This window comes from Scylla paramamosain, chromosome 6 (assembly GCF_035594125.1).
Source record: "Scylla paramamosain isolate STU-SP2022 chromosome 6, ASM3559412v1, whole genome shotgun sequence".
Taxonomy (NCBI): Eukaryota; Metazoa; Arthropoda; class Malacostraca; order Decapoda; family Portunidae; genus Scylla; species Scylla paramamosain.
The window spans coordinates 3,134,175-3,145,000 of NC_087156.1; the positions used below are offsets into that span (position 1 = coordinate 3,134,175).

Sequence of the window (10,826 nt, forward strand, 5' to 3'; positions counted from 1 at the left end):
TGTATTTCTGAAGAGATTGTATGAAGTCAGGCCTAACCGTATATGGATACGTGCAAGACACAGCAAAACTTGGGTGTGTTTTCAGGCTTGCCTATGGTATGATGAAATAGTATTCTAAGTATTTTTATCACAGCCTTCTCAGTGTGTTTGTGATCGCCGGTTTGCCTACACGTCCACTCCTCCCTGCAGGCCTTGTTCAATTGGTAAGATATTGAAAGCGAAACAACTTGTTTTTTTACAAACTGTAGTGACAAGCAGCCGTAACAACTCTTCCAATATAGTTATTAGAGCGGTGCATTCTGCTGCTTTTTTTTTTTTTTTTTTACCCTCATTGTGTAGAGGTAAAAACAAGAGCCTTAAGGGCAAAGAAACCAAAATCTGGCAATGAAGGCAATAATTCCTTTCCCACAATCCCATCTCATTCAGTTCTGTGTTTCGTACGCTCTTCAGCTATCCGCTATCTCTGAAGTTGCAAAGACTGGAGTAAAGACTTCGAATATTTGGAGTTAGTGTCTTCATAAACCAGAGATATGACTTTACTCAGTAGTTTTGGTTATAAATGTATGTTGTTGCCCTGCTGGTACTTACATGAGTGTAGTTTGAGTGATCTGCTAATGCCGTTGCCGTGTATAGCTGATGTGTGCCTGCTCTGCTCCACCCAGCTTTGGGAACTAGGCTAGGCGCTCGTGCAATGTTTGTCTCTTCTCCCGCCGACCAGAGAAGACGAGGCGCTTGGAGGAATAATTGTAATATTTTGTGGTTAATGTCTGATAAAATAGGATTTGGTGCACTGTAACATTTCGTTCTTGCTTTTTTTTTTCCCCGACAGGTTAAAATATTTACAATTACTTTATAGACTGAGTATAAACATTTCGAACTGACTTCATTCTGTACAATAACTGTCACACTGAAACCACCAACACTTACTTCTATAATAAGATTTACATTACATAGTGTCGTGTTACCATTTTGCGGTTGATGTATCTTATAATTCTGAGGATTAATTTATCATTGCTAAATCTTGTAGTTTAAAATGTATTGAACAAATTTGCTGGAAGACCAGAAAACCGAAGTCATGAAAGCAATATGTGATAAAGTTAATTCTAGAAATAATTAATGATGGAGGGATTGCAGAATGAATTAACAGCCTCGTTTCATAATTTTTGTTCTGTGTTTTTCTAATAATTCTCTGGATTTGTTTCTTATTAGTGTGCGTATTAGTTTAGAACATAGTGGACAAGCTGTTGGCATACCAGAATACGACTCGAGAGAAAAAAGAAAATGTGAAAATGAATGAAGCATGAAAAATCGTTAAATGAGGTAATATCCTGGCTTCATGTTTAAAATAGTTATGTATTATTTTCTGAATTAATGTAATATTCATGTAGTATGTACTAACTGAGAATATAAGGGACAAAACTGTATAAAGGAAAAAAATACGAAGAAAATATATATTTAGAATAGATAATAATATTGTTAATTTCCTATTAATTTTCTTTGACATTTTCCTCCCTCCGTAGATTGCTGTGACTAGTAGTTTGCCATCAGCGTAATGCACAATAATTCTGGAAGGCTAGAAAAAAAGTCTTGAAAGCCAGTATGTGAAAGAGGAGGATGGCAGTAAGGGGAGATGTCACCAGTAAAGAGAAACACCCATTCCGTATCTCAGTGAACTCTTCCATCTTGTTATTTATTTATCATTTTATTAATTGATTTATTTGTTTCTTTGCTTCGTTTCGTTTAATATTCATCTATTAATTTATTTATTATTTAGATATTTACATATATATCCTCATTTTCAAAGCATACCCCAAGTTCTTAAGGTGTTTCTATTATCACTAACGTTTGTCCTTCATTTCTCTCATGTTGTAACTCCTCCTTTTTAATGGCCTTGTTGTTTGCCCGGACGTCACTGAAACATTTCATGGAGATTGGTTTATTTGGGCTTCTTAGCAGTTTTTCTCTGACAACATCAATGATATTTACTTAAACTCGGTGGCTCATTGCTAATTAGGCTGGCTGCGGTAGGAGTGGCCACACTGCTTACTTGCTCTTAGGTTAATTTTCCTGCCGCTACCTTGTACCGTGGGTTACCAGTGTTCCCAGTGCTCTCTGTCAATAGTTTTTCGTCCAGGAACGTAGTAGCACACAACACCCCATAGAATAATAAAGATTTGGGTAAAAAGACGCAAAATGTTTCTTTCAAGAAGTAGTAGAGAGCGTGGCAGTTGTATTTCGTGGATTTCAAATTAATATAAAGAACTTGTAGGCTTTGTCATATGTAAAATAATGTAAAACAAATGCAGTAATGTGAATTCTATATTTGACAATGTATAACTCAGAAAACATGTTTTAAGTGGTCACCACGGCTCTCTAAAACATTCAACCTTGTCATATATTCAACTTTGTCATATATGATACCATAACTGGATGCATTTTTTTTTTTCTTAAGCAGCAGCGTTTCTGTACAACTAAACGAATATGGTAGGATATGGGTGGATTTTGCATATACTACGCCACCTCACGTTACACACCATGTAATCATGAAAAATAAATAAATAAATAAGTAAAATAAAATAAAAATATTATTACTAGTTCTATTACCGTTTTCTTGTCACGGCTGTTAGTGCTAGTTTTCAGTCGTGTTTGTGTATTCTAGGACAACCATGTGGCTGGAGATCCTGGTGGCGCTGGTAGTGGTGGTGATGAGTGTGAGGTTCTGGTACATGTACACGTCAGGCCACTGCACCAGCACCAGGTCCATGGTGGGCAAGACGGTCATTATCACTGGCGGCACGGCAGGTGAGGCTCTGACACACTGCAGGGCAGGCAAGTGGAGAAGAGAGATAGACCCATGGCGTGATGTTATCTTTCGCGCATGTTTTGTTTTACACACACACACACACACACACACACACACACACACCAGCTGATGACTGCGCCTACTGTCACCAGGAATTGGAAAGGAGACTGCACGTGACCTGCTTCGGCGTGGTGCCCGAGTCATCATCGCTTGCAGGAATATGGAGAAAGGACGCAAAGTGGCAGGTGAAGTAAAGGACCCCACACGCTGCGCCTTTGTGTTGGTTTTACTTTGTATACTAACAGTAAGCAGTGAAGAGTGCATGTTGTATACTAACAATAAGTAGTGAAGAGTGCAGGAAGACGGATAGCCGTCAGCCAGTACTTGTTACTAATGTACTATGTGTGTGTGTGTGTGTGTGTGTGTGTTTTATGGATACTTGCTAAGGACAACACTGATAGAAAAAAGAACCAGAGAAAGAGAGAGATGCTAAATTTAGTTTCAGTGATGTCTTCATAATCCTCTTTTGAAGTACCTAATTCAAGTAATAGACAAAAACAAAACAAAACAAAAATAGAAAGTGAGCTACACACTTTATCAGTAAAAGGGAAGAAAGAATAAAGGTAATGGTTAAATATTGCATTAGTAAGATGGCCAGAATAGGGATGTGAAGTAAATGGTAAAGCCTTCTGGAATAAATCCGAGGAAATGGGTGATTCCTACTATTGGTATACTTGGATGAATAAGGCCATCATTGTATAGACTAAGCAACTGGGAGGAGGAAAGGTATTGGCAGGGCGGCACAGGAAACATAACTCTATGGATAAGACTTTAAATTAATTATGCAGGGCACTAATTGGGTGACGCCATAGGTGAGCTGCAGTCTCACGGTGACGGTCGCGGCGAGGTGGTGGTGCGCCGCCTGGATACCTCCAATCTGTCCTCCGTCAGGACATTTGCCAAGGAAGTGCTGGACACCGAGAAAGCCATCCACGTGTTGGTGAGTGGGGGAGATGGAAGTTATATGATCGTTTTGTCCATTTTTATGGAGTGGCACTGAGCAATGAACGTAAAGGTAAGGCAGATTTACTTTGATAGTAAATGCAACTAAGAATAAGGTATGTTAAATTTTTCTCTCTCTCTCTCTCTCTCTCTCTCTCTCTCTCTCTCTCTCTCTCTCTCTCTCTCTCTCTCTCTCTCTCTCTCTCTCTCTCTCTCTCTCTCTCTCTCTCTCTCTCTCTCTCTCTCTCTCTCTCTCTCTCTCTCTCTCTCTCTCTCTCTCTCTCTCTCTCTCTCTCTCTCTCTCTCTCTCTCTCTCTCTGGTACATAAAATAGCGTTAAATGTAATTTGAATTTATCAAGGTCAAAACAGTGTTTGTTGCACATGCTTGTGCACAAAAGGCCACATACGCAATATATGCATACGTGCATATTACACAAAAATTACTAGATGAACCATTAACTATTGTTTATTTGAAGAGTGTTTGTGTGCCTATTCAGCTAACGAAATTTGCATTGTTTACCTGTATTGATTCATAATTTTGACCCGGGGCAGCTTGTTGACTTGTCGTCTCGTCTGCAGATTAACAACGCGGGTACTCCCGGCATGGGGAAGAGACAGGTGACAGCTGACAATCTCGAGCTGACCATGGCGACCAACCACTTCGGCCACTTCCTGCTGACCAACTTGCTGCTGGGTGAGACTTTGCTTGCTGGTGCTGTTTACGTTCCTACTGTTCTTTTTTTACTATTCATTTTATCCAAGACATTAGCACGTCTTGATAGAAGTAAGATTAATTTTTGTGTTTTTCAATGACGAACCAAAGTTTATTTGTGGATTTCCTGTTTTGTGTTTATCATCTCACTTCACGCAGGACGTCTGAAGGAGTCTGGTCCAAGTCGCGTCATTAACGTGTCCTCTGTCGTACACAAGTTTCCTTCCAAATCTAACTTGAATGATCTGGGGATAAGCAACGACTATAGCCCATCTAAAGCTTACAGGACCAGCAAGCTGTGCAACGTGCTTTTCACCAGGGAACTGGCGGACAAGATGGCTGGCACTGGTGAGCAATTTGTTCCTTCTTGAAAATTAATGACTTGTAATGAACATGTTGTCAAGTAAGCTGTTCTATGCAACCTTCGTATTAACCGCTGTTTTGCTGCTGTTCTGGTGCTGTTATTGTTGTAGTATGTGTTGTTGTTGTTGTTGTTGTTGTTGTTGTTGTTGTTGTTGTTGTTGTTGATGCTGCTGCTGCTGCTGCTGCTGCTGCTGCTGCTGCTGCTGCTGCTGCTGCAGCTGCTGCTGCTGATGCTGCTGCTGATGCTATTGCTGCTGCTTTTGCTGTTGTTGTTGTTGTTGTTGTTGTTGTTGTTGTTGTTGTTGTTGTTGTTGTTGTTGTTGTTGTTGTTGCTTTGTGCTGCTTTGTGGCCATATTCTAATCCCACTCTATTCCCTCCCGGCAGGTGTAACAGTTAATAGCCTCAACCCAGGTATTGTGCGGACTGAAATGTTTGATGCAGTGAGCTTCAACTTCAGAGCTTTTCTGTTTCACATACTGCTTGTTGTTGCTTCTAAGGTGAGCAATCTAATCCCGTACACGTCTTGTTACAGTTTCAGGTTTTGATAACGCTCTTTACAGTGCCATCAAGATCTACTTACTTCAGATTAACTAAAGGAGATGGAGAGGCAGCACATGAGGAAAAATAGCGTGGCTGTCTCTTAGTTCTGGATGTGCGTACAGTAACACTTTTTTCTCCTGCACTGCGTATTTTTCGCCTGATCATCGAGTGTTAGCTTTGCCTGTACTTTGAGTGTCATCTTTAACTTTCACTATGGGAGTTAGTGTAATATGAAGCATGGTGGATTATTGATATGAGACCCAGATCTAAATATTTCTAAAATTTCACAGCATCAATCTGAACCTTCAGGCACAGCTTCATACTAGTAAATGTGAAAATATCGCATCCTCCTACATAGCTGGTTTCGTTACATAGAGGCTTTATCCGTCCATGTAAGAAGTACTGCTCCACATAAGGATGTTCATCTAATACCGCCCTAGTTAGAACGTGGAATCGAAAGTTTTTTGTCTTATTTACGGACCTCTCTAACATATTGTCTTGGCTCTAACTCGTCGCCGCATGGTTCCATCTCTCATTATTTACCATTGTTTCCAACCTCTATTTCCACGGTTACTGCTAAACATGCTGACTACATGCCTGCCTCCCTCCTGTGGTCCCACTGGATATCACTGTTTATTCTCACCCAAATTCTGTCCACCATACTTAATACATGAGTTAACCAGTGTCTTAACTCTTTCTTTCTTTTTACTGATAAACTCTGGAACTCTCTCTTTATTTCTGGATTATTTTTTCTTATTATGAACTGGACAGGTTCAAAAGAAAACTATCAAGACAGCTCCGAAACTACACTGGTGTTTCTTTCCGTTCTTCTGCTTCAGTTATGAGGAGACTTTTATTCTATTTTATTTTTTTTTTTTTTTTTTTTTATTTTTCGTCTCAATTAAGCCGGTCTCATGATACATGAAAGATAATAAATCTGTAGTAGTAGAAGTAGTAGTAGTAGTAGTAGTAGAAGTAGTAGTAGTAGTAGTAGTAGTAGTAGTAGTAGTAGTTTCTTTTGCAAATTCTCTCTCTCTCTCTCTCTCTCTCTCTCTCTCTCTCTCTCTCTCTCTCTCTCTCTCTCTCTCTCTCTCTCTCTCTCTCTCAGGATGCGGCATCCGGAGCCCAGACCAGCATCCACCTGGCGGTGTCGGAGGAGGTGGAGGGGGTGACTGGCCGCTACTTCTGTGACTGCAAAGTAATGTGACCCACACTGCTGTGAAATTTGTAATATTTCGAGGAACTTTCTCTTGCTACATGAGATCGTGACGTTCATTCCACATTTCTCGTTTGATTCCTACAGGAGGCGCCTATGAGTGATCTGGCATACCAAAACGACTTGGCAACCGAGTTGTGGGAGGCTAGCGTGAAGGCTGTTGGGCTGAAGAAAGACGAGATTCACTACTGACTGACCTGTTTGATTTGATCGCGCTGGTCACCGATTACTGCCCAGCAGCTGAGCCACCCGCCATTCCTTTCCTGACCACTCGTTGAATTGTCTCACACCTTCTCTGTCTTCTTTCAGCGACAGAGTTGAGCTGTGTTTCGTAATGATTCAGAATATCACTGCCAGTCCTCTGATTCTGAAACACCTGGAGAGTATTAATTTTGCTCGAACTATTTTATGAGCCGAAAAAAATCTGGAAATAAATTGATCAATCTTAGGAAACTTTCTCTACCTGACTTTTCAGAAGTGGCAATTGATTTAGATTTATTTCTGTTTATGGTGTCTTTCCAGCATTCTACGTACGTTAAAAGAAGAGTGTTTAAAAGTATTGAATATTCTTCTGAAAAGGCTCTATATTAAGTCTTTCAATCGAGCTGTTATCTTTTCTTTGATTTATTACTTTTAACTTGATCTTTTTTTTCCCAGGTTTTTGTAGTTCATTATTGTTGAAAACTAAAAACAATGCAGCCCAACTTAGGTATTGAATGTAGCTGCTGTGGTTAGTATATTTCTAAAAAAGAAAGCGAGATTTAGATTATTTAAAGTGAATAAAACATCACACTTATACAATATGATGGGATTTATGTAATTATAAATTAATAATAAATAAAGTGAACAGATTTTGCTGAATTTAAACAAGCTGAGTGTTTGCTTTTGTGCCCAGCCGTAAGATGTGTGTCCTCTGTTCAGAGAGGGAACCAGTGCCCATCTACGTATAAGGTTTTTTTACTTAAGCCAGTTCATTTCCACCCTCATTAGGTCATAGGCACTCCTTACTCACCTGAATTCACAATGATTGTAGTTATGATTGGGACCATTAACGCTACTCCAAGAACTGGCCGAAATATTCCAAACCTTGTAAGGGTAAAAGAAACAAAAGTAGAGTTGGAAATGTACTGCGATGAAGGACATTACCTGCAACCGTCGCATCTACCGGTGCTTGAGCAGACTCGATAGTCAGACATCCCCATCCGATACAACGAAATGTAGAAATTATACAATAGGAAAATTTTACGAAATAAGTCACTTATAAAATGTATACATGAAAGCTTTTCATAAAAGTGACTCCTGCATATTGCTTGTAGAAACTCATCGCACTCCGCTGAGCTTTCATGGTCGAACATAGGTTGAGAGGAAGCATTTTTGGTAATCTTCAGACACTCGGAGTCGACTTGAAAAATGTCCCGCTTCCGTCAGGACACGAGCACGGGTCGCCATTTCACCACGTCCAACCGATGACTACTCATTCACTCATATTCATTACATATCATTTAAGTACTAGCGAATTTACTTCCCTCCAAAGAAAGCCGTCCAAGACACACTTCGCACGTGCATCCACCATCGTTCAACAACCTTTCGAGATAACCAGCAGCCAACAGTCTCATCCATCAGTCCTGGACCCCATGAGCTGCTAATACAGACCAGTTTTACTTACACAGCTTCCATCTTCCTCTCTCCCTGATGAAGTTCCTGACGTTTCTTACTAATCTCGATGCTGAGCGGTCAGTTCCCTGGCGAACCCCATCCACGCTCAGCTCTCAACTGCAAGATGAGGGAGGGCGAAATGTGTTAATCACACTCACCAATTCAATCAACCGAGACCTCCGGGGCTTACCTGTTAATTAATAAACGTGTAATTTTTTCCATGGATCGTGTTTTTCCTATTTCCTGTTTTAAAACAACTAATTACGGTTTTCCAAACTGCAGTGTATGTTGACGGCTGCAGTTAAAGAGAGAGAGAGAGAGAGAGAGAGGAGGAGAGAGAGAGAGAGGAGAGAGAGAGAGAGAGAGAGAGAGGAGAGAGAGAGAGGAGAGAGAGAGAGAGAGAGAGAGGAGAGAGAGGAGAAAGATTGTCTCTTGCCTCTTGTCTTTTATTTCATCAGACTGTGCACGGTCTGTTCCTGCCTGCAAAATAATCTGTGACACTCACAAGCTCCACAGCATCAGTATCTTCACTGCAGTGAACTAGACTTCAACATGAGTGTATATGTGTTTTGATTTGAGGTCTTGTAATGTTCTATTTTGTCACATTTAACATTCTTTTGAGGGGTGAATAGAATTGTCAATTAGCTGCGCTTCTCGGTCCGGTCCAGCTGGAGATGTGTGAGAATGAGAAAAATAACGAGGTCTCATAATTATACTCTTATTTCACACTATACAGTAAGGAGACTGATTAAGGAAGAACGGGAAAGAATCTGGCGTGCTTATGACACACGCGAGCGCGAATATGTCTTTTTGATTAAACAAATAAATCTTAGAAAAAGATATATATATATATATATATATATATATATATATATATATATATATATATATATATATATATATATATAATATATATATATATATATATATATATATATATATATATATATATATATATATATATATATATATATATATATACGAGTATATATATATATATATATATATGCTTGTAAAATTAACCATTTTTCACTGGTATTGAACCTTTCATGTTCCGATATAAAAAATTTTGTGGTGTTAGGATTAGTAAGGACGCAGCAAGATGACGCCAGTGTCACGTTATCTATTTGCGTCAGTAATTGTCTGCCCCTGGTTTGATCATTGTTATCTCTACTAATCCTCTCTCTCTCTCTCTCTCTCTCTCTCTCTCTCTCCTCTCTCTCCTCTCTCTCTCATCTCTCTCTCTCTCTCTCTCTCTCTCTCTCTCTCTCTCTTTCCATCTGGTTTTACTTCTCTGCAACCATCCGTTGTGTCCAGCACACAACGCTCCTTTGACAGTCATTATCTGGCGCTGGAACGCATTTGCCTCATGTATTACCTGAATGAAATAGCGTGTTTTCTTCTACTCATCCATACTTCCACCAAGATTTGTCGTGCGAACCTTGCTGAATGGAAAAACCGAGCCACGGATACATTATCTGATTTTTTTTTTTTAAATCAACACAGTTAGTAGCTTTACGGGGATAGAGAGATACTTATAGTTTAGCTACACTGTTACTTTGGGTTGCTTTATTGTGATAAGATGTAGAGATTGAATGATTGGCTTCAGGCGTCGCAACCACGGAATCGCATGGGGCCACGCTGGGGGACAGGAAGGGGGAGCAGCGTTCATTATTAGATTGTAGTTCCCTTTCAATCCCAACCCTGCCTGTCTGTGGGGTTAGTTTACAACGGTAACTGTGTGAGTCTTATAACTTGGAGAATATTGAACCAGCATCAGCAAAATCGGTTCAGATCGATGAACATATGGCTCAGCACAACTACTTCACGTTAATTTGAGATTGCCCTTCAGTGTTTCCTTTATGATCTTGTATTTTCAATGTCTTTTGTGATCAGTTTTTTGTTGTCTTTCGTCAGAGTTCTTCTTCCATGAAATAAAAGGATGATTTTATCTTTATACATCAACATTTCACACACACACACACACACACACACACACACACACACACACACACACTCACGTCACTGCCATTACGTCACAATAAGTCTGACCCCCGATCCTTCCTGCAGGTGGCGCGGGGTGCTGTGTCCGATGACCTCCACACAGCGAATATTTGTCCCTCATTATAATTACTACCGCGTTATGGAAATCCGGGTCTTGCATATACCGCATTACTGGCGGCATGTATTTGCATCACTAATAAATATCAATCCCGCTGAAAAATGGCCAGGACTTGCCCCTCACTATTGTATAAGTGCTGGTATTTATGATGTATATTAATATTTTCTTTTCACATACCGGCTTCATCGTGCATATGTGATTACGTGACGCCCCCATTACTCTCTTATTTACTGATCACTGTTTGGTTACCAGTGTTAATATTCTTCATTGCATATTCGTCTTTTTCACCTGATTCCAGCTCATTTACACTCCACTTTCATTAATTTTCTTCCTCAGCGTCGCTTAAATAAATCTTCAAAAACATCCCTGACATAAGCTGCCGGGCTGTACGTAATTTCCTTTGTCCCTGA

At 39.9% G+C, this 10,826-nt stretch overlaps 1 protein-coding gene across 1 annotated transcript; it reads left to right on the forward strand.

Moving 5' to 3' along the window:
- LOC135101215 (retinol dehydrogenase 12-like) lies at window positions 1-7,508 on the forward strand. The gene is made up of 9 exons (XM_064004835.1): window positions 1-203; window positions 2,660-2,802; window positions 2,956-3,048; window positions 3,676-3,803; window positions 4,386-4,500; window positions 4,678-4,866; window positions 5,267-5,379; window positions 6,531-6,620; window positions 6,726-7,508. The coding sequence occupies exons 2-9, from the start codon at window positions 2,667-2,669 to the stop codon at window positions 6,828-6,830; spliced, it is 969 nt and encodes a 322-aa protein (XP_063860905.1). The 5' UTR covers window positions 1-203; window positions 2,660-2,666; the 3' UTR covers window positions 6,831-7,508.
- Window positions 7,509-10,826: the final 3,318 nt, after the last annotated feature.

Bases quoted from the DNA above. Each gene is read 5' to 3' on its own strand.
- LOC135101215 (XM_064004835.1), top strand. From the start codon at position 2,667: ATGTGGCTGGAGATCCTGGTGGCGCTGGTAGTGGTGGTGATGAGTGTG. The intron at 3,049-3,675 runs GTGAAGTAAAGG...GTGACGCCATAG, and splicing joins GAAAGGACGCAAAGTGGCAG to GTGAGCTGCAGTCTCACGGT. The intron at 5,380-6,530 runs GTGAGCAATCTA...TCTCTCTCTCAG, and splicing joins TGCTTGTTGTTGCTTCTAAG to GATGCGGCATCCGGAGCCCA.